The sequence below is a fragment of the Carcharhinus amblyrhynchos genome, chromosome 7 (assembly GCF_965287045.1).
Source record: "Carcharhinus amblyrhynchos chromosome 7, sCarAmb.v2.hapA, whole genome shotgun sequence".
NCBI lineage: Eukaryota > Metazoa > Chordata > Chondrichthyes > Carcharhiniformes > Carcharhinidae > Carcharhinus > Carcharhinus amblyrhynchos.
Window position 1 is genome coordinate 86,076,961 of NC_137330.1, and position 24,626 is coordinate 86,101,586.

The window sequence follows — 24,626 nt, forward strand, 5'->3', positions numbered from 1 at the left end:
TTGTGTGTCCTAGTCCTATATTTGTAAATGCAATAACCTTTTTTTCTAAAAGAAATGTGATAACATCTACATGTCTCATGCTCATCGACTTTCTTCTAGTTATCTATTTATGGATTTGGGTATTAGTGATTAGGCCAGCATTTATTTACCATTCTGAATTGCTTTCGAGAAAGTGATGGTGAACCACTGCAGTCACGTAGTGTAGGTATGCTTATAATGCTTTTAGGAAAGGCAGTTCCAGGATTTTGACCTAGCAACAGTGATCTAGTTCCAATTTGGGATAGTGTGTGACTTGGAGGGGAACATGCAGGGGATGGTGTTCCTCTTCTTCTCCAGTCACTGTGGCGACTGCCCCACCACTTACTCTTCACTCGTGTAAAGGCCATCTTTGTCAATCTCAGGACTTAAATATATTTACATATTTGATGCCTCTGGTAATTGAGGGATATGGGGAGCGTGTGGAGTTGAAGCCCAAGATCAGCCATGATCATACTGAATGGCGGAGGCCGATGAGGCCATATGATCATCATTTCTTTGTGTTAACTGATATTGTGGTCTAAACATCAATCACTACTGATTGAACATAACTTCCCCCCTTTTCAATTCTGTCCCTCCAGAAATATAACAGTGCTTGGTTTATTTTAAATGCCATGCTTACCTGTTGCAAAATTTTTAGCAGCTGATGTATTTGATTTTTGAAATACTTTGTTTCTCTTACCGCCTAAGCTGTCACCTTCCCTTTTAAACACCACTTGGAACAAGCACAGAGGGTGGCAAGGGCACAATGTCCTGGGTGGGAGATTTCAGAGCCCATCATGGACTTGGTACTGTTACTGACTGAACTGATCAGGCCCTAGAAGTCTTCAATATTAGATTGGGTCTGTGCCAAATGGCAAAGTAACCAACAAGAGGGAAAAACATAGTTGGCCTTGTCTTTGCCAACCTGTCTGCTATAGTAAGAAAGCCCACTGACATCTCTATTTTCTTAAAAGATTAAGGAAATTTGGCATGTCAGCAATGACTCCAACTTTAACAGATGTACCATAGAAAGCACTCTTTCTTGCTGTATCATAGCTTGGTATGGCTCCTGCTCTGCTCAAGATTGCAAGGAACTACAAAAGGTTGTGAATGTAGCCCAAACCATCATGCAAACCAGCCTCCCATTCATTGACTCTGACTCTGTCTTTCCTTCCTGCTGCCTCCGCAAAACAGCCAGCATAATTCAAGACCTCATGCACCCCGGGCATTCTCTCTTCCACCACCTTCCATGGGGGAGAAAAGATACAAAAGCCTGAGATCACGTACCAGGTGACTCTAGAACAGCTTCTTCCCTGCTGCCATCAGACTTTTGAATGGACCTACCTTAAATTGATCTTTCTGTCCACCCTATTATGGAGCTCAATGGTTAGCACTGCTGCCTCACAGCTCCCAGGTTCAATTCTCAACTTGGATCACTGTGTGGAGTTTGCACATTCTCCCTGTATTTGCGTGGGTTTCCTCCCGCAGACCAAAGATGTGCAAGTTGGGTGGATTGGCCATGCAAAATTGCCTCTTGGTGTGTCGGGAGGACTAGCTAGGGTAAATGCAAGGGGCTATGGGGTTGTGAGGATGGGGGCTGGGGTGGGATTGCGGTTGGTGTGGACTTAATGGGCTGATTGGTCTCCCTCTGCACTGTAGGGATTCTATGATTCTAGCTATGACTGTAACACTATATTCTGCTCTCTTGTTTCCTTCTCTATGAATGGTATGCTCTATCTGTATAGTGCGCAAGAAACAATACTTTTCATTGTATGCTAATACATGTGACAACAAATCAAGGGGTAGAAACCAAGCAAGCAGCCTTATCCTGGAAGCTTCTTGAGTTTGGGGTTGTACTCATCCGGGAACCTACATGACACCTTAGCATTATGCTGCTCAGTTTGGATTTGCCCAGGGTTGTTTCTCTCCTCGTTTTATTATAGCCATGAACTGGGCTTTCTTCAAGACTACAAGAAACTACAGAGTAGGAGCCATACCAAGCTGTAATACAACCAGAAAGAATGCTTTCTATGGTGCATCTGTAAAAGTTGGTGAGAGCTGTAGTGAAAATGCCAAATTTCCTTAACCTCCTGAAAAAGTAGAGGCCGTGGTGGGCTTTCTTAATTATAGCATTGGCATGGAGGGACCAGGATAGGTTAGTGTCTGGACATCTAGAAACTTTAACTTCTTGACCATTTTGACTTTATCCCCTTTGATATAGACAGGGCACGTCCTCCACTAAGCTTCCTGAAGTCGATGACCCGACATGTTCTCTCCGTGGTAATAAGAAGGCGTAACAAACCCAGAGAACTATGGATAACAAGAGATCAGGGTATAATGAGAGAGAAAAGAGGGTTTTAACAAGTATAAGGGGAGTAAGTCTGCAGAGCTATTAGAGGAATACAGGAAGTGTAGGATGAAGCTTAAATCAATTAGAGCAGAGAGAATATGAGAAAGCTCTGACTGGTAAAATAGGGAAAATCCTCAAATATTCTATAAGAATATCAAAGAGAAGATGACCAGGGAAAGTAGGGACCAAGGGGGAAATCTGGGTGGAGGCAAAGGACATTGGTAGGGTGTTAAACAAATATTTCATGTCTGTTTTCATCCATGAGAATGAGGAGGTAGTTTTGGAACTTGGGGAGAGAGACGGAGAAGTCCTACAGAAAATCATAGGGAGTGACGAGGTATTGGTGGCTTATTGGACAAATTTCCAAGTCCAGATGAATTGTGTCCCAGACTGTTGTGGGAGGCAAGGGAGGAAATTGCAGGGGCTCTGACCCAATTTTTTAATTCCTCCCTGGCCACAGGAGGTGCCAGAGAACTGGAGAATAGCTAATGTAATCCCACTATTTAAGAAAGGTTGTAGAGACAAGCCAGAGAACTACAGACCAGTGAGTTTCATGTCTGTGGTTGGGAAATTACTAGAAAAGGTTCTGAAGGAGAGACTCTATCGCCCTCTGGAGAGGCAAAGTTTGATCGGGGATAGTCAGCATGGTTTTGTCATGGCTAACAAATTTGATTTAATTTTTTCAGCATGTAACTGCGTGGATGAGGGTAGTGCGGTGGATGTAGTTTACATGGATTTCAGCAAAGCCTTTGACAAAGTCCCACTTGGGAGAAGTATGAGGGCTAATGCACATTGGAATACAGGGTGATCTGATAAGGTGAATACGTCATTGGCTTAGTGGTAGGAGATAAAGGGTAGAGATTAGAGGCAGTGATGTACCACAAGGGTCTGTGCTGGGCTTCCTATCTTTTGTCATTTTATATAGATGAGTACGTTGTTGGGGGGGTGTGGGTGGTGAGTTAGGATCAGTAAATTTGTTGATGACACAAACATTGAGTGGTTAACAGTGACATTGAGTGATTTGAGTTCCAGGAAAATATAGAAGAGATGGCCAAATGGGCGGATAATGGCAGATGGAATTTAACCTTAAAGGTGTGAAATGATGCACTTTGGCAGGAGTAATTTGACATGCAAGTATACTGTGAAACTTCTGACTCTGGGAAGTCCCAAAAGACCTTGGCATGTTTGTCCATAAAATCTCAAGGCTGAAAGGCAGGTAAATAGGGTGCTGAAAAAGGTATATGGCGCTCTCTCCTTTACCAGTCAGGATGTAGATTACAGAAGCAGAGAGGCCATGATGGAGTTGCAAAGAACTTTGAGGCCGCAGCTGGAATGCTGTGTCCAGTTTTGGTTTCCAAATTATAGGAAGGATGTGAATGCATTGGACAGGGTGCAGAGGAGATTCACCAGGATGCTGCCTGAGATGGAGCATTTAAGTTATGAAGAGAGTTGGATAGGCTTGGATTGTTTTCATTGGAGCACTGAGACTGAGGGGTGACCTGTTTTGAGGTGTTCAAGATTATAGTGTGCATGGACAGGGTGGATAGGGAACTGTTATTTCCCTTAGTTGAAGGGTCAGTTCCGGGTGGACACAAGTTAAAAATGGGGTGGGGGGGCGGTGGATTTGAGGAAAAACATTTTTTACTGAGTGATAGTCTGGAATGCACTGCCTGTGGAGGATAAGGCAGCAGGCACATGGGAGTACCAGCACCTGAAAGTTCCCCACCATGTCACTCACCATCCAAATTTTGAAATATATCATTGTTCTTTTACTGTCACTGGTTCACTAGAATTCTCACCTCAGCAGTTCAAGAAGGCAGCCCACTGCTATCTTTGAATGGGCCATTAGAGATGGGCAATAAATGATGGCTAGCCAGCAACAGCCATATCCTGTAAATGAATGAAAAACTGTTGTTCAATGTTCAGATCTGGATGGACGACAAAGCAATATAAAGGCCTATCTTTTACATGCTAAAACTGTTCACTATTCTAGTATTATCCAGGAATGCAAAGATCACTTCTGATTTCTGTTATCCACTGGAAATGCTCACCTTAAACCTTCACTCCTTCTCCACCTCTAAACTTATGTCACCAAGATCTGGTCTGCTTCACCCCTTCCCTTACATTAGCCCATTGGAGCCAAACTTCCTCTAAAGCTCCCTGCTCCCCTAGGCCTGAACTTGCATGTTCTTGAATTTCTCTAACTCCCCTCATTCCCTCTCTGGCTCATTATGTCCATTAAATGAACCTCAAATGTGAGGTGAGAGAAACTGCCCTTGACGTCAGGTGAACATTTGACAGAGTAAGGCATCAAGAAGTCCTGGCAAAACAGGTCAATGGGAATTGGGGAAAACTCCCCACCGGTTTAAAGTCACACCGAGAAAACTGAAAGGTGATTGTGGTTTTCGGAGGTCAATCATCTCAGCTCCAGGAGTTCCTCAGGGTAGCATCCTAGGCCCAAACAACTAAAACTGCTTCAATGACGTTCCTTCCATCACAAGTTCAACGTTCAGCACCATTCGTGACTCGTGATACTGAACCAAGTATTAAAGCAAATTACTGCAGATGCTGGAGTCTGAAACCAAAAGAGAAAATGCTGGAAAATCTTAATAGCTCTGGCAGCATCTGTATGGAAAGAAAAGAGCTGACATTTCGAGTCCAGATGACCCTTTGTCAAAACTTTGAACTTCAGGAGTGGTGCATGGGAAATTGGGAACTATTTTGGATTTTTATGTAGCTGAGTATAAGGTCTTGTCAACAAGTTGTCTCACAGACAATGGACCCTTTCATTCTCTCCAGCCCATGGGGAGAGTGCTGGAGAATGGTGTTGAGATGGAGGATCAGCCGTGATCATATTGACTGGTAGAGCAAGCTTGAAGACTGAATCGCCTACTTTTAATATTTTTCTATGCCCCAATTCTCTCACCCAATATACCATAGAATGCATTTTGAGTCATTTGTTCTAAATAATGCTGGGATTTGTAATGTATTTGGGTGCACTGCTTCAAGTGCATGTTATTGGTCTACCATTTCATCCAGCTTTTCTTTTTGTACAAGTTGTCCCGTTTTGTTGAATGACGTAAAAGTGAAGGTTAGCTACACTATAACAATTGAACTTGTGGGTTTTTTGTTCTGCCTATAGACATTGTAATGTCTGTGATGTGACCCAGCGGCATCATGGTGTGCATGAATATTCTTGCCGATGCCCTGACAAGTATCAATAATGCAGAGAAATGTGGAAAACGCCAGGTTCTCATCCAACCATGCTCCAAAGTGATTGAGATCCTTGACTGTAATGATGAAGCATGGATACATTGAAGAGTTTGAGATTATTGATGACCACAGGGGTGGGAAAATAGTTGTCAATCTCACAGGCAGACTGATCAAGTGCGGTATCATTAGTCCCAAATTTGATGTTCAAGTAAAGGAACTAGAAAGATGGCAAAATGGTCTACTGCCTTCCCATCAGTTTGGGTACCTCGTTCTAACGACCTCACTAGCATCATGGACCATGAAGAGGCCAAACAGAAACATACAGGTGGAAAAATCCTAGGATGATTCTTCTAAGATGTGAAACCAATCTATAATAAAACATTGAAACTATATTAAAAAAAAGTTGCTGTATAGGATATATAGCTTTAACTGCAATGTCTATCAAATTTCCATATTTTTCCACTTGCATAATGTATTGCAGTTAACACATGGTAAAAATGAAAATTTCTTGTGTGACACTTAATGCTGTAACATTTAGTGTGGTTTGTTTGTTCACATATGATAGTCTGGAATTTTTGAAATGGAAATAGTTGAATTGAAATAAGAAAAAAAAATCATTCCTTTAATTTCCTGTTTGAGTCATGCACATGTCAGCGCCATGGGAAATCATTTCCCATGAATTAATTAATTAATTAAAAGAAACTGTCAGAAGCTAATGTTTCTGTTATAAGTGCATCAAGATATATCAGCATTAAAGTTACTTGCAAATGCGTGAGACAGAACAGTTTGTTTTACTGAACGTTTGAAAATTCTGCTGTCATAGAACAATTTTTAGATTATATATTTTAATGTGTGCCATTCATATTGCTGCTTTTTCTTTTTTACCCTTTAATGACAAATTCACTGTTAAACAAAAGATCACACGTTTGGTATTTGATTTGGCCCTTTATATTCATTAGTATAATCCAAACGCCTATTTCTTCCCCATTGTATATACCTATTCCGGGAAAATAACTGAAGAAAGAACTAATGTTCTGTCTGACATTGGATGTATCAAAGCATTGAGAACATTCTCCCAACACACACCACCTGCTTATGTCTGCCAATTTTAAATTGATGGCCTCTCATCACTGATGCTCATCTTAAACTGGTTATGAAGCCTACAATGTGCCCATTCATTGGTGGGGAACATTCAGCTCTCTGGCAGGAGTCAGACATATTGCTGATAATGAGAGGAGTATCAATCTGTTGTCACAGCAAGTAGTCATCACTGTCCTGTGGAGTCTGCACAATGGCTTTGGCCTCCTGCCCATGTAGACATGCAACGTTATGGTTTGAGGATGGCATCATATTCTTTGTTTTCTCTGGCCTCCATTGGAGGGAGAGCTTAATTCAGGCTACATTTGCTTATCCCCAACATCAAATATTATAAGATTCTCCCTTGCTCGGAGGTCCTTTACTGGTCCTGTCCATAGCCCTACCTTCCTCTACCTCCTCAGCTTCATTGTGCCTCTCTCCTTCCTTGACAACCTCCTCATTTAAGATGTGGTGCTCACCAATCTCCTCTTCCAGGTGTTCTCCCCTCTGCATGTTATGGTTTGCAGGAGACCCTGTTCCCCAAGGACTGGAAAAGTACCTTCAGCAGTCTATGCCCTGCTCCACCAGTATGCATATTGAAACATGAGCTTCATTGTATAGAATCTCTGGTGTTTGTGGCCTCTGCAGCAGTGTCATCAGCCACTTTGAGTGGGGAGCCATCCCTCCAGCTGCTGCTCTCTATCAAGAATGACTGGTATTTGCAAGCAACCCAAGATATAACTTGTGGTGCTCCCCGGGAAACAGACACACACATAGCCATTGTGTGGTCTCTCGTAGGTTGGACATTGAGGGAGTGGAATCCCTTGTATTATATGAATATGCCTGTTGCAGTGGTGATCTGGGAGCCATGTGGGTGCAGTGACACCTTATACGTGGAACATCCCCTCAGAGGGTGAACCCCATGACCCTGGTGTCCTGGTTCACCTAATCCCAGTCCAAGTCGAAAAACCCCTCTAACAGGGCATCTGTGCCTTGTCTGATGCATTTAAGAGTGGCAGACAGGGAAATGCTGTAGAGGTCCCCTGTGCTATCCTGGAAGGAGCCATTAGTGGAAAAATTTGGTGTGTCTGTGGGCCACCAGCATTGTCTCCTCCAGTTCCATGGAGTACCAGATTGTGCAGTATATGGCAAAGGCGGTCCACTGTTCCCTGCAGTCTTCTCCAGCACTGGAGTTGGATATCTGAAGGTGTGAGTACCTTCACCAGAAGATCTGAGGCTGGTACTGACTCCAAGGTTGATCCTATGACCCTGCTCCCTGACACCTGGAGACATCTGATTCTGGGCATGTGTGGCAGCATGGCTCTACTTTCTTTACTCAGAGGGTAGTAAGGTCGTGGAATGCCCTGCCTGCAGCAGTTGTGGACTCGCCAACTTTAAGGGCGTTCAGATGGTCAGTGGATAGGCGTATGGATAACATTGGAATAGTTTAGGTTAGAGGGTCATTAGATTGGTTCCATTGGTCGGCGTAACATCGAGGGCCGAAGGGCCTGTACTGCGCTGTAATGTTCTATTATCTACTGATCATTTGTGATTAGTAGGAAAGACAACTCCACAGGCTCCATGATTCTCCTGAATCGTACACTGAAAGAGTGAGAACACCACAGTGAACTGAGATGTCCTACCATGGCCTTTTACTCTCCTCCCTTTTTTTAATGTTTGTGACTTCCACACAAGTGTTTGCCATTCTAAGAGTGAACATCTGCTCTCCTTCCCAGTGTCCCCTCTCTGACTCAACCACCTGCATCCCCACATTTATTTCCCCTGTACACCACCAGGGTGAAGCGCATTGAACCTCCATTTTCTCAGAACATAAGAACGTAAGAAATAGGAGCAGGAGTAGGCCATCTAGCCCTTCGAGCCTGCCCCGCCATTCAATAAGATCATGGCTGATCTGTCGTGGCTCAGTTCTACATTCCCGCCCTCCCCATAACCCTTAATCCCCTCTCATCAAAAACCCATCAACCCGCGTCTTAAAAATACCTAGCGGGGTAGCCTCCACCACTTCAACGGGCAGAGAATTCCAGAGATTCACCACCCTTTGAGTGAAGAAGATCCTCCTCAACTCCGTTCTAAACCGCCCCCCCTTTATCTTGAGGCTGTGCCCCCTAGTCCTACTATCCTTTCTGAGCGGGAAGTCTCTCCACCTCTATCCTATCCATCCCATTCATCATCTTATACGTCTCAATGAGATCTCCCCTCATTCTTCTAAACTCTAACGAGTACAAGCCTAATTTATTCAGCCTCTCCTCATAGCTCAACCCCCTCAACTCCGGCATCAGCCTAGTAAACCTCCTCTGCACTCCCTCCAAGGCCAAAATACCCTTGCATAAGTACGGCGCCCAAAACTGCACACAGTACTCCAGCTGCGGCCTCATCAATGCCCTATACAGCTGCAGCAAGACCTCCCTACTTTTATATTCAATCCCCCTCGCTATGAAGCCCAGCATCCCATTCGCCTTCCTGACCACCTGCAGGCTGGGTTTTTGCGACATGCGCAAGGACCCTGAGGTCCCTCTGCACCGTCGCCTGCTGCAGTTTTTCACCACTTAAGTAATAATCCTTCCTACCATTATTCCTACCAAAGTGAATAATTTGCCAGGTGTTAGCGATGGAAAGGTGGTAGGACTGGAGGGTCTTAATGACATTACTGTTACTAGAGAGGCGGTGCTCGACAGACTGGAGGGGCTGATTGTGGACAAGTCGCCAGGACCAGATGGAATGCATCCGAGGGTTCCGAAAGAAATGGCGGAGGTGATAGTGGATGCCTTGGTGGTTATTTTCCAGATGTCGCTGGATTCCGGGGAAGTGCCGGAAGATTGGAAAACGGCTAATGTTACGCCGTTGTTTAAGAAGGGTGGCAAGCAAAAGGCAGGGAATTATAGGCCGGTTAGTTTAACGTCTGTTGTAGGTAAAATGTTAGAATCCGTCATCAAGGAGGAAATAGCGAGGCATCTTGAGAGAAAGTGCTTGATAGAGCAGATGCAGCACGGTTTCGTTAAAGGGAAGTCGTGTCTGACAAATTTACTGGAGTTCTATGAGGATGTGTCTAGGGCGGTGGATAGAGGAGAGCCAGTGGATGTGGTCTGTCTTGATTTTCAGAAGGTGTTTGACAAGGTACCTCACGAGAGGTTATTGCAGAAGGTCAGGAGACATGGAGTTGGGGGTAGGGTGTTAGCGTGGATAGAGGATTGGTTGTCAAATAGGAGGCAAAGAGTGGGGGTCAATGGGTGCTATTCGGATTGGCGGATGGTGACTAGTGGAGTGCCCCAGGGGTCGGTGCTGGGGCCTCAGCTATTTACCATTTATATAGATGATCTGGAGGAGGGAACCGAGTATAGGGTGTCGAAATTTGCTGATGACGCCAAGATTGGTGGAACAGCAAATTGTGCGGAGGGTGTGGAGAGTCTGCAGAAGGATCTAGATAGGCTGGGCGAATGGGCCAGGAAATGGCAAATGGAATTTAATGTTGGCAAGTGCGAGGTGGTCCACTTTGGTAGGAATAACATCTGCCCATCCCCCCCCACCCTCCCCCATGGCAAGAGTGACCCTTAAAGCTGTACTTGTGTATTCCCGGTGTTCTCCCTGGTTCCCTTGAATATTGGATAGGCTGAGGGTAAATGGCTGCCTGAACGCTCGCCTCCAATTTCCCCCTCAGAGGCGAAGGCACCAGGTTCACACTTAAGTCGAGCTGTTGTAAATAGTGCATACCGAATTTTCGTTATGGGCTCAATATCTAGAGTGTTTGCTAATGAATCAAAATAAGATTCCTGGCATTCTGCAGTGTGTTCTGCATCACTCCGCTAAATGAGAATCAAAACTCTGGATTTTGAGCACACATCGCCATTCCCACACGATAGTCAAGATTCCAGCCGTAAGATTGAGGAAATAAATATTTTTGTGTTGGCTGCAATGAGTCACATCAGGAGCTTTTTATTTGACATATTTTCCATTTTGTCTTGGATGTGATTTACACTTGCAAAGCTGCCATTGCAATCATGCTTGACTGGCATGTGTTCCTCGTGTTTCAGAAAAGAGCAACTTATCATTTCACAAGGAAACTGAAAACATTATTTAAAAATTTGTATCCCATATTTGTGGTGGCTTACAGGTAGTGAATATCAACATTTGCAGTGCAGTGTTATCAGACTTAGTGTAATGTGAACATGAAGTGTAATTTCTAATCTGACGTGCTTGGAATATCTGTCATGTGTAAACTAAGTGTTACTTGTCTATTTGTGATCAGCTCTTCCAACTTTATGCATTGTGAATGAATTCAAGTTTTCAATATTATCCCAGTGTAAGTATTTGTAGTTGTGTGATTTTTGTAAACAATACAAAAACGTACAGTGGTGAAAGGAGCATAGATATAATCAAACTAATAGAAATAATTAGAACAATTTCATCTAATTAAATCAACCTTGAATCATAGAATCTCACCTGATGAAGCAGCAGTACTCCGAAAGCTTGTGCTACCAAATAAACCTGTTAAATTTTAAGCTGGTGTTGGGACTTCTTGCTGTGCCTATCCCAGTCCAACGCCGGCATCTCCACATTATAGAACCTTCACTACTCTTTACTGCTGCAAACAACTGAAATGGAAAAACACTGGCTGTTCAAGCTTTATTGAGAATAATTTATTTATTTAGAATAAGTGAAACAGCCTTCATCTAGTTATGCTTTCTGGTTCTGCTGTTCAAAAAAGCATTATGCTTTTTAAACTAAGCTGTTTAACCAACTATTTTTCTGCCTTTCAAAGAACAAAGCAAATTATAGCATAGGAACAGGCCCTTGGGTCCTCCAAACCTGCACTGACCATGCTGCCTGACTGAACCAAAACCCCCTATCCTTCCAGGGACTGTATCCCTCTATTTACATTATATTCATGTTTCCGTTCCAGAAGTTAGCGCTCCAGAATTGAAGGAGAGTTAACTTTGCTGGCTGGAACAGAACATAGTCATACCTCAATGGACAATCTGCAAGAGCGTACTTTCAGCTATAAAAGTTGTAAACTACCTACAGAGATGACAGTACACATTGCAGAATTTACCCCTTGTTCCATATGTCCCATAGCTGTTGGCAATTGTTGAATTAGGTCCTCAATTTCTAAAAGCCTGATTCCTGTTTGGAGAGTCCAAATTTGAAAAGTAGAAGTAACAAAGATCTATTCTGTTTTATCAGTCGTTGGTCAGGAAAAAAGATGTTTATTTTTCACCTAATTTGTCAAATCGCTTACAGACTTATAAACTTTGAACCAAGTTCAGTGGATTTTGTGCAAACGCTTTTGGATGGTGACATACGTTCATGTGCTGTGCTGTGCTGTCATCTGAGAAGTGCTCTCGTTTTGTCTCAGTTCAGGATCTGTGTACCCCAGGTATTGGGATCTAGAAAGATGGTGATCTCTCTCACTCGGTACAGTTCCTCAGCCAGGAGAGAGTGGAAAAGCCACTTGTTAGGGCTCCTTTTCTAGCCCCCTCCCCATTTGGGTATCCTCAAGAGGACACTTCAGTCACACATGCTATTGCTTGAAGTCACCTCTATTCCAAAAGAGATGTCCAGTAACTTTCATGCAATTGTCACTTGTGTGAAGATTCTTGGACTAGGGACTCCCAGGTTAACAGCCCTTCTCTGTTGCCAGCCCTCCATTACCACAGGATTGGGGAATTAGACCTTGGCATGTGGTTTTAATTAACATGGGACTATAGCGCACCATCATTTGAGGGCATGTGGACAGTGGCTTGGTGATCAGATTTCCATAAAGTGTCAAACTACCCAAGATACCTTGCCACTGCAATCACCTTCACAACTGATGAGACGCACAGTCTTCCTTTTGTTTATTTGCTGTTCAGGAATTTTTTACATTGCACTTTTCTGGCACCTCCATTTCACTTGGGCCAGCTATGACACCTAACTAGGTGCAAGGAACTCCTGATGGCATTGCTCAAGGGATCGTCGGTATCCAGGAGCCTCTCCTCCAGATTATGGTGGTTATCCACAGCGAAGGATTTTCACAATGCTTGACGTGATTTTCCTTTTTATTGGGAGTTTCTTCAGAAAGGGTAACAAAATAAGTACGTTTGACTCTGTTTCTAGCTATCTAATACAATTTTTCCTTCATAAAAAATATAATACAGTTTTTCAATGAAGGCCATTGACCAGAACTATTAACTGGTATTTTGGGAAGAATCATCGCATTGATGGCTCAAGTGGAAAATATCATTGATTGTCCACCAATTTCATTAATGTGTTATTTATACAGGGCACTCCAAGGAATGACCACACTTGAGTCCAGCGTGCCTGTCTTCCTCTCCTGTATATTTTTATTTGTATATCTATGAAAAAACTTATCCATTTTGTGAAATTAATGTGTTAAATTTGTTTAGATTTAAGCAATGTGCTGCATTGGAAGTACTTTTCTTGTTTGGTGAAAACATTTTGAGGATGGATATTATTGGAAAGAAAAAGCATATGTTTTTTAATGTTTCTAAAGCACACAAAAATGTCAGGATGTTAATAAACAAGAGATGTGCTGACTACTTGTCTTTAAACTTCATCTTGAATAAAAAATGAAGCTGCAATCCTGAATTATTCTGCTATTTTCTTTCCATATGTTTTCTCCTGGTGGTATAATGGCACAAACATGCTGGCCTTCTGGGGCGTCCATTATACAGCTGCCATTTAGGGACACTTCATAGAATCATACAGCACAGTAGGTGACTGCTCACCCCATTATACCTGTTTGCCTATTGAAAGAGCCATCCAATTTGGTGCTCTTCAGTGCTGCAAATTTATTTTTGAAACGTGTATCCAATTCACTTGGTAGGTTGAATCTACTTCCATCACCTTTTCAGGTGGTGCCTTCCAGAACATCACAACTTTTTGTGTAAAAAAAAATGTAGTCCTAAAGCTTATGCTGCCAAATAAACCTGTGTTGTGACTTTAACCTGGTGTTGTGAGACTTCTTACTGGGCTTGAAGACTGCAGGAGTAAGTCAGGTAGTGTTTGGGAGATTGCTATGGCTTTTCTTTTTGTTCTCCACTTCTTTTAAGTAAACGATTAGCTAGGAATGCTGTAACTAATTACAAAGCTCAGAGAACAGCTAACTCAACACAGACTGCTTGGGGATCAGACCTGGCAATCTTTAGCTTTTTTTTTCTTATCTGTTCATTAAATAAATTTGTCCTGCAATCAAGGGAGCCGTTCAGTCTTTCATTGAATTGTTCACTATAGTTCAGTTTGCTGATTTAATTGACATGTGAACCTATGACATGTTTGTAAGTTGCACCTGTGCTCTACAGAGAAATATTTATAAATAAATGACAATGTGAAAAAGCTTCTTTTTATGATACTTGCCATGTTGAAAAATAGGACTGCAGTTATACTTTATTGAAATAATTGACAAATTGAAAGTGACCTGGATGTTTATTGTAACAAGTTGTGTGGTAACTAACATCTTTGGTACTTAATTTGTTAAAACCATTAATTTATTAGTGTGCTAACCAGAAAAGGAATGTAATCTGAAATGAATGAAGTAAGCAAATAACTTAGCCTCAAAGCACACTGACATGGAAAACATTTATTGTTGGTGGTGAGAAAATTTGTTATTGTTTTCACGTTTATAGATCAAAGAACAAAACAGCCTGGGAAACAGGCCCTTTGGTCCAACGAGCCCACGCCGCCATTTTCACATTACGAGTCCCCCTCATGACCCTTATCTATGCTTATGGCATTCCACATTGAGGGAAAACTAATTTAGGGACAATTTATTACACCAATCAGCCTAATAGCACATCTTTGAGGTGTGGGAGGAAACCAGAGAAAACCTACGCAAGCACAGGGAGAATGCACAAACTCCCACAGACACTGGCCCAAATCCATGTGTCTGCACAGCAATCAGTGATAGTCACTGAGCTGTCGTGTTGCCCAGCATCTGGTCCAGTTTAAGCATACACTAACGACATGAAGTACTAGGCTATTCTCGAAACAACCAAGAGCAGCCCTCGTACGACCCATCGCGTATATGTCCCTCGTTGGACAACAAGGCGGACTGAAGCATCTGTGAATTAAAAGAGAAAAACATTAGTATCATCCACATCCTTGTACGTTACCAGGGACGTCCCAAGGCTACTGAACCTTTATTTAAAACAATCTGCTATATCCCTCCATCTCCAACCCACTCGTGCCTGTCTAAGTAACTCTTAAACAACTCCAGCATGCCTGCCTCCACCACCTTGCTTGGCAGAGCATTCCATACCCCACTACCCTCTGCATGGAAAAACCTCCCTCTAACATCTGTTATACCTTGCCCCCCTCACCCTAAGCCTGTGGCCCCTCGTAATGTGTTCCTAACATAGAGTAAACAGTGGTAAGCTTTTTCCTATCTATATCCTTCATAATCTTATACACCTCTATTTGATCTCCCCTCAGTCACCTTCTTTCAAGGGAAAACAGCCCCAATTTGCTTAATCTTTCCTCATAACCCAGTCCTTCCATACCAGGCAGCATCCTGGTAAACCTCCTCTGCCCTGTCTCCAGGGTCTCCATGTCTTTCCGGTAGTAAGGTGATCAGAACTGGATGCAGTACTCCAAATGCGGCCTAACCAATGTTCTATACTACTGCAACATTAGACTCCAGCTCTTATACTCTATACTCCTTCCTATAAAGGCTAATCACTTTACAAAACACTTTTTTTGCATCGTTATCATACAGCTTAATCTAACTGATTTTCTTCATCCCAGCATAATTCCATTACCCTTGGTTACTGCTGTTGCATCCCTCCCTGCTGTGCTCTGGAACTGTCGTCATGTTTTCCTAGATTCTTTATCTTCCTGCTCTCAATGCCATGCGTTGTTTTACCTGCCAGAGCCATGTTTTGCTCTCTCAACTCTTATCCCTATTATAACAAACTGCTTACTCCTGTATGTACCCCACGCACTCCACTACAACAAATGGCAGAACCACCAGGAATATAGAGACACGGAGGGATCTGGGTGTGCAAGTCCACAGATCCTTAAAGGTGGCAGCACAGGTGATAAAGGTGGTGAAGAAGGCATTTGTCATGCTTGCCTTTATTGGATGGTGCATAGCGCATAAAAGTTGACACATGATGTTGCAGTTATATAGAACGTTGGTTAGGCTACACTTGGAATACTGCATCCAGTTTTAAGGACATAAGAACATAAGAAATAGGAGCAGGAGTAGGCCATCTAGCCCTTCGAGCCTGCCCCGCCATTCAATAAGATCATGGCTGATCTGTCGTGGCTCAGTTCCACATTCCCGCCCTCTCCCCATAACTCTTAATCCCCTCGCTTATCAAAAACCCATCAACCCGCGTCTTAAAAATATTTAGCGAGGCAGCCTCCACCACTTCAATGGGCAGAGAATTCCAGAGATTCACCACCCTTTGAGTGAAGAAGTTCCTCCTCAACTCCGTTTTAAACCACCCCCCCCCCCCCCCCCCCCCCCCTTACCTTGGGGCTGTGCCCCCTAGTCCTACTGTCCTTTCTGAGCGGGAAGAGTCCACCTCTATCCTATCCATCCCATTCATCATCTTATACGTCTCAATGAGATCACCCCCCATTCTTGTAAACTCTAACGAGTACAAGCCTAGTTCATTCAGCCTCTCCTCATAGCTCAACCCCCTCAACTCTGGCATCAGCCTAGTAAACCACCTCTGCACTCCCTCCAAGGCCAAAATATCCTTGCGTAAGTGAGGCGACCAAAACTGCACACAGTACTCCAGCTGCGGCCTCACCAATGCCCTATACAGCCACAGCAAGACCTCCCTACTTTTATATTCAATCCCCCTCGCTATGAAGGCCAGCATCCCATTAGCCTTCCTGACCACCTGCTGCACCTGCAGGCTGGGTTTTTGCGGCTCATGCACAAAGACCCCGAGGTCCCTCTGCACCGTCGCCTGCTGCAGTTTTTTGCCACGTAAGTAATAGTCCTTCCTACCAAAGTGGACCACCTCGCACTTGCCAACATTAAATTCCATTTGCCAGTTCCTGGCCCATTCGCCCAGCCTATCTAGATCCTTCTGCAGACTCTCTACACCCTCCGCGCAATTTCCACCATCTTGGTGTCATCAGCAAATTTCGACACCATACACTCGGTTCCCTCCTCCAGATCATCTATATAAATGGTAAATAGCTGAGGCCCCAGCACCGACCCCTGGGGCACTCCACTAGTCACCAACCGCCAATCCGAATAGAACCCATTGACCCCCACTCTCTGCCTCCTATTTGACAACCAATCCTCTATCCACGCTAACACCCTACCCCCAACTCCATGCCCCCTTCTGCAATAACCTGTTGTGAGGTATCTTGTCAAACGCCTTCTGAAAATCAAGAAAGACCACATCCACCAGCTCTCCTCTATCCACCGCCCTAGACACATCCCATTGAACTCCAATAAATTTGTCAGACACGACTTCCCCTTAACGAAACCGTGCTGCGTCTGCTCTATCAAGCAATTCCCCTCAAGATGCCTTGCTATTTTCTCCTTGATGATGGATTCTAACATTTTACCTACAACAGACGTTAAACTAACCGGCCTATAATTCCCTGCCTTTTGCCTGGCACCCTTCTTAAACAACGGCGTAACATTAGCCGCTTTCCAATCTTCCGGCACTTCCCCGGAATCCAGCGACGTCTGGAAAATAACCACCAAGGCATCCACTATCACCTCTGCCATTTCTTTCAGAACCCTCGGATGCATTCCATCCGGTCCTGGGGACTTGTCCACAATCAGTCCCTCCAGTCTGTCGAGCACCAACTTTCTAGTAACAACAATGTCATTGAGATCCTCCACTCCTACCACCTTTCCATCACTAACACCCGGTTTTGGTTGCTACACTACCAGAAGGACTTGAAGGCTTTGGAGAGAGTACAGAAAAGGTTTAACCAGGATGTTGCCTGGTATGGAGGGTATTAACTATGAAGTGAGATTGAGTAAACTAGAGTTGTTCCATCTGGAAAGATGGAGGTTGAGGGGTGACCTAATAGAAGCTTATAAAATTATGAAGGGCATAGTTGGGGTGAACAGTTGGAAGCTTTTTCCCAGGTCAAAAATGACAAACACAGCAAGTCACAAGTTCAGATTAAGGGGGTACGGTTTATCACAAATACGCGGGGGATTTTTTTTTTACACAGAGGGTGGTGGGGGCCTGGAATGCACTACCAAGCGAGGTGGTTGAGGCAGACATGTTGGGATCATTTAAGACTTAGCCACATGAACAGACTGGTAATAGAGGGATACAAACAGATGACCTAGTTATGAACACAGGATTGGCACAGGCTTGGAGGGCCAAAGGGCCTGTTCCTGTGCTGTATTGTTTTTTGTTTTGTTCTCACACTATCACCATCACATACATGCACTATACACCATGCGTGTGCGCACCATCACATACATGCACTACGCGCGCGCACACACACACACATATATATTAGTACTTTATGCCCCTGCCCTTAAATGCACGCTTGATCACTCAGTCCACCCTATTTTCAATTTCTCTGTTCTCTCAAGTCCTTTTCCATATTGGGAAATCTGCTGGAGACGAGTGTGAAACTGAATTGCATTCTGCTAATGGGATGAAGATGAAGTCCTGTCAGGATGTGGATTTCCCCACCCCTCATCCCCACAACAATCCTGATTCTCTGTGATGTCTGCAAGAAAACATATTGATCCTGAACATATTGGAACAATGTGGTGTATGGGAGTTGGGACCAGAGCAATGCCCAAGGTTGCCTCCAGAGTTCAGGATGGAGGCCACCAACAGCCCTGGACTCAAGAACACCAAAGCAGTGATTGGGAGGAGCATCTACAAATGGATCTTCCGGATTTGGTGTCATGTGGAGGTCCATCTTCCAGCCTCAGCATTTCTGTCTTGTTTCTTTAGTAGTTGGTCAGTGATTTCGGGCACCTTTTCAAGGGCGGGGGCCATCATGCCCACTCAGCTATGCAATATGTCGCAAAATCTCCAGGTGCATAACTAATAAGGTTGAGCTAGAAGTTACAGTAGGGTTTCCTGCCGTCCTCTGCAGCAGGACACACTCCTATGTTTCAGCCTCTGTCATGGGACTTGGCCTCAGATGGGAAAATTCCACCTAATATCTTGCAAGAAAGTGACTGAAATCCAGTATCCCTTCACCTTCTTGACATGTTCACAGCCTTTGTGTGGTTAACTATGTCAATCTTCCTTCAATGCTTCTCCTTTGCTCAGTGAAACTGCTTTAACCTGTCCAGTTATATCCAAACAATTCTCTGCTATAGCTTTACCTTCCTGCCCCAGTTGCCGTTATATTTCAAGTCCTCCAAGGATTTTTCTTTGGCCCTGTTTCTCAGCTGCATGCTGTCGATTCACAGACTCCTATAGAAAAATGAAGTGACAACAATTAAAATCTAGTTTGTGTTAATGCTCTGTACTTTGGCCTTCAATTTTGGCCACAATCGAGCTTTCTTGTCCACCATTGTAGGTACCTCACAGTCATTGCAATCACTCTACCTGTACAGTCAATACTCCAATTTTGACCAGAGCATCTAGTCAAAATTGCCAGAGGTGCCAAACAACCAAGTGCTCCGATGTGATAAAATACTCATTGAAGAGATCAATGAGCAATTTTGAACCACGCCTGGTCAGATTATTGGGTGGTAATTATGGATATTCTGTGATTAGCTAAAATGTGTTGTGAGGGGTAGTATTTGCAAGATTAATAATTATCTCCTAAATGCTGTGTATAACATTGTGAAGATACTAATGTAGAAATGCTGGTGTTGGACTGGGATGGACACAGTAAGAAGTCTCACAACAACCAGGTTAACTGGTGATTCGAAATAAACCTGTTGGACTTCAACCTGTGAGACGTCTTACTAAAGATATTAAGGCATACTTGAAATAGGCATCGGCATCTCAGGACGGTGGAAGCAAAATTTCATGGAAAGTAAGACTTGCATTTATATAGTGCCTTTAATGACCAAACTGGTATTTTGAAGTGTAGCTTTTTTTATTAAAGCTTCCAAAGTTTATCTCCCATAGGCATTAGATTACCTTCTCTTTAACTGCTTGGCAGTTCTGTTTTAATTTTTGAAAATATATGTTGGCTAGTCCTGTCTTTCAGGACCCCTTTATTCCTGATATAATTTCTAGAGCCTGTACTACTTTTTTTCTCTCTCTGTTCTCTTGGTTAGCTCCCATTGCAAGTGCTGCATTCTGTTTGGGCACTGCTCAGTATAATACTGAAGTCTAGAACACTAAATTGAAGTCAGGTTACATATACGTAAACTTGTATTCTTGATCAATTGTGGTGCACTAATTGAGACCTTTAAAATTTTTAAAGGATTGAATGCGATAAATACTGAGAAACTATGTCCTCTTGTAGGGAAATTGAAAACAAAGAACATAACCTTGTATGGACCCAATGACGAATAGGCCTCCTGTGCCACAGTGACAACAATTCTATGATAAAATTGGAACCAAACCACTGAGGAGCAAAATCAAGTACTTTTTTATGCTGAAGGGAATAGAAATTTGAAATTCTATCCCCAAAAGTCTGAGAATGCTAGGACAATTGGAGCTTTGCAGGCACAGGTTTTTGTTGGGTAAATATATCAAAGGTTATGAAACTTGAATAAGAAAATGTTTTTCACTGCTACTGTTAAGGAATCAGCCATTGAACCCTTCAAGCCTCCCCTTTACAATCATGGCCGATCATCTCTCCATATATGCTTTTTGATTCAATGAATTGCTTTTGTTTCCAGCATTTTTGGGTTTTTTTAATATAGCACATTTCATAGAATCCCTACAATACAGAAGGAGGCCATTTGGCCCATTGAGCCTGCACCAACCACCATCCTTCCCATGTTACTATTCCTGTAACCCCACCCATTTACCCTGCTAATCCCCTTAACACTAGAGTCAATTTAGCATGGCCAATCAACCTAACCCACACATCTTTGGAAGGAAACAGATTACCCAGAGGAAACCCACACAGGCACCGGGAGAATATGCAAATTCCACACAGTGACCTGAGGCCAGAATTGATCCCTGGCGTTGAGGCAACAGTGCTAACTACTGTGCTGTTGTGCTGTCCGCATTTAACAGACTCAGAATGCTTCAAAACTTTTTATTTATTCATGGGACATGGTCGTCGCTGCCTTCTTGAATCGCTGCAGTCCATGTTCTGTGGTTGACCCACAATGCCGTTAGCGATTCCAGGATTTTGGCCCAGTTTGGAGGGGAACGTGCAGGTGGTGGTGTCCCCATTTATCTGCTGCCCTTGTCCTTCTAGATGGAAGTGGTCATGGGTTTGGAAGGTGCTAAGGATCTTTGGTGAATTGCTGCAGTGCAGATTGTATATACTACTACTGAGCGTGGGTGATGGAGGGATTGAATATTGGTAGGTGTGATGCCAATCAAGCAGGCTGCTTTGTCCTAGATGATGTCAAGCTTATGTGTTGTTGGAGCTGCACCCATCCAGGCAAGTGAGGAGTATTCCATCACACTCCTGACTTGTGCCTTGTAAATGATGGATAGGCTCTGGGGAGTCAGGAGGTGAGTCACTCGCCGCAGTATTCACAACCTCTGACTTGCTCTTGTAGCCACTGTGTTTAAGTGGTGAGTCTGGTTGAATTTCTGGTCAATGGTAACCCCAAGGATGTTGACAGTGGCAGATTCAGTGATGGTTACACCGTTGAATGTCAAGGGGCGGTGGTTAGAGTGTCTCTTATTGGTGATGATTGGTGTCTGGCATTTGTGTGGCGTGAATGTTACTTGCCATTTGTCACCCAAGCCTTGATATTGTCCAGATCTTGTTGTATTTGAACATGGACTGCTTTAGTATCTGAGGAGTTGCGAATGGTGCTGAACATTGTGCAATCATCGGCAAGCATCCCCACTTCTGACCTTATGATGAAGGGAAGGTCGTTGATGAAGCAGCTAAAGATTGTTGAGCATAGGACACTGCAGGAGTCCCTCACGGTAATGATGTCCTGGAGCTGAGATGACTGGCCCTCCACAACCACAAACATCTTCCTGTGTATCAGATATGACTCCAACCAGTGGAGAGTTTGCCCTCTGATATCCATTGATTTCAGTTTTGCTTGGGCTCTTTGCCACACTCGGTCGAATGCGGCCTTGATGTCAACCCACGTAATCACTGGTGTAATGTTGTATACCCTGTCTAAGAACTCGGCCAACTTGAACACTTATTGCGTTGAATGATCTTGTCATTGCCATGGAGTAATTACTGGTTTAGTTAGAAAATAAAAGGATTGAAAGATGTTTTGTACTAGAGTGCACATATGAGCCAACATTAAGTTATCAATTTCTTTGAAGCTTCTGCTACAGACTTGGAGTTGGAATGAGGTGGAACGTAGGTTTTGTAGAATCTAAGCTGCATGTTACCAAAAGTTAATTAACTTAGCGTAAGTAATGATTTACAAGATTAAAGGTGTTTGTGGAGGTGGAGTACTGAAGAAAATGAGCATTTGCACTAATAGCATTCCTCTTGAACATTTGTTTTTATTATTCTTGAGATCTCTGCATTGCAAGCTGGCAACATGTTATTTGACACCTGATTTTTGTTATTGATTGGCATTTTGGCGTTTCCTGAATCTTTAAGTTTCTGAAAAGCATTAAGTAAAACTCAATTCCAACTCATCCAAGCTTAAGTAATTCCACAAATACAGGGATGAAAATTGTCAAAGTCAGTTGCTGCATTTACAAGTATCTGCATGTCTATTATAATTAAAATCCATAAAACAAAACATCACTCTATGATGACAGTCGAGAAGAGGGTGTGGTGGTGGTGAAGAAGGTGGTGGCAGCTAGGAGGAAATTTCATTACAAACCATCCATTTCTTTTAGAAACCAACAGCTTCAAGTTTTCTGCCTGAAGATTTTGTGCACTGGACAATGTGAAGAAAGTACTGTCTAATTTGAGTTCTGCTCTGTCTACCTGGATTAGACGTGCTAGTTCCATCTTCTCAATTATTTGACTAGATGATAGTAACTCCTATGCCAATGGGTGGAAAGCTCAATATACGTGGTGAAGACTGGCGTGTATGTGTGCTTTCGCTACTAGGTAGCTTGTGCATGGTTTTAATATGGTGTTCTTAACTTTAGGGTGTGACATTCACCTTGCTGCTTTTCTTCCCATCCACATAGAATTTTCAAACCATGGTACTTCTGTAGGTGAAGGACACTCAAGAACGTTGTATATACTTCTAGTCAGCTGGTTGCTATGAAGTATGTCAGCCAGCAATGACTTGCTATATATCTTCCATTCCTTTTACTGCATTACACATGCTGCTCTGCCTCTCCAGCTAATGTAGTAAGGAATTAAACCTCTATTTATTCCAAAATATTGTACATTGGTATTCTGAGCAAGCAGTGCAGTCATCTGATTTGCTTACACTAAACTTTGTTTCTCTGTTTCACTCTGCTAGCTTCTGAGGCACAAGTGAAAGTGGAGGACAGAAAAGGCCAGTTAAGCAGTCATTCAATTTCTACTACTGGGCAAAGTGTGAACTCTGGAATCAAACAAGGTATGTGGTTTAAATTGTCCGTTTTTTTGTACTTGTTTCCTTTGTAAAGACAAAACTTAAAATCAAATTTTCACCACATATTTTCATTGTAGATATTGTTTTAGTTCCCTTTTTAAATAGTTTCATTTTGTTTTTTGAGCTCGTCTCCCAGCCCTATTCATGTAGTTTATTTTGAAATATTTTATCATATTTACTTTGTGATGATACTGTGGCTTTGTGAAATGTATTGTAATCATGCTTCTTTGCAGGTTTTTCAAGCAGCTCCTAGCATTTTATTGGCATTGTTTTGTCTGTAACCAGTGTCCTGTATTGTCACTGAGGCAGTATGAATGACGATGTTTAATTTTAATCTGGACTTGTGCAGTGTTCTGGGATCTTATGATCCTTTTGAGGATTGCTGAGTGTAGCTTGATTTGGGGAAGGTGGTCTTGTGGTGCAGTGGATGGTGTCCCTGCCTCGGCCAGATGTTCTGGGTTCAAGTCCTACTCCAGAATTGGAAGGCGTGTTCACATTCATAACATGGCCAAACAGGTTGAGTGTCAACTTGCAAATCCTTCCAACAGATGCCAATGGCAAGTGGTAAGTGTGGTAGAAATTCCTGATCAGCCACATGATGGGAAGAAAATTGGAGCTTGATTTGGGGACAGTTATGATTGACAGGTCAGGTGATGCTTGGGGACAGTTGTTTTTCCACAGAAAAGTCCCACTTTTTTGTAGTTTTGGTTTAGCTGCCATTAAAAACTGGTGGAAGAAGGCTGTGTGCTTCTGTCTCTCTCTATTCAGAGGCTTTTTGAAAACTTATAGGACTGGAAAATCTCAGACTTGATCTAACATGCAAAGGACCAGTGATGTTTAAAAAGCTGAAAACTCAGCATCATGTGAGCATACTTGCTTTTTTTATGGCAAGTCTAGAAAGTGGTGTATATTTGGGGATGTTTCTTTGACTTGGAACATCATAGCTTACCGTTAAGGTTTATACTGTATCATGCTTGATTCTTGTAATTGGTAAAAGTTATACTAAGTTTTTTTAATATTTTAAGTGCTCTTAAATAAATTTTTGTTTGATAAAAGCTTCCTAGTGGGTTACTTGAATCATGTCTGGAGTGAAAAACCTTACACTCACTCTTGCCAAATCCAAATGTAAAATCTGAGTAAAGTCTAGGCTATCTTTATAAAATGTCTTGGACTTTTTGGCCTGGGTCTTAACAACTCTTTCCATGTATTTATCTAGTATATCACTATAATATTAGCCCTTGAACATCATCCTTGATTTGGTGCTTTCCGTTGTTTTTTTTCACATTGATTGTTGAAACTAGTAAGACTAGTTGTTTGGTGTACAGAACTTCAGTATTGCTAATTAAAAACACTGTTGAAGCTTTTCACCTTGCACTCATCAGGACAATT

At 42.9% G+C, this 24,626-nt stretch overlaps 1 protein-coding gene and 1 pseudogene across 4 annotated transcripts in view; both read left to right on the forward strand.

Annotated features, from left to right (window-relative positions):
• LOC145345100 (ensconsin-like) overlaps nucleotides 1-24,626 on the forward strand; it is a 126,760-nt gene that overhangs the window by 36,711 nt on the left and 65,423 nt on the right. For 3 of the 4 annotated variants that reach the window (XM_080192705.1, XM_080192702.1, XM_080192704.1), the window contains exon 2: nucleotides 23,124-23,222. In XM_080192705.1, coding sequence (XP_080048831.1) covers nucleotides 23,124-23,222 — 99 coding nt within the window. Of the gene's footprint in view, nucleotides 1-20,980; nucleotides 21,074-23,123; nucleotides 23,223-24,626 lie in introns of those variants that run through there. The other variant, XM_080192706.1, reaches the window with a different exon arrangement.
• Nucleotides 5,546-5,935, forward strand: LOC145345101 (small ribosomal subunit protein uS8 pseudogene; annotated as a pseudogene).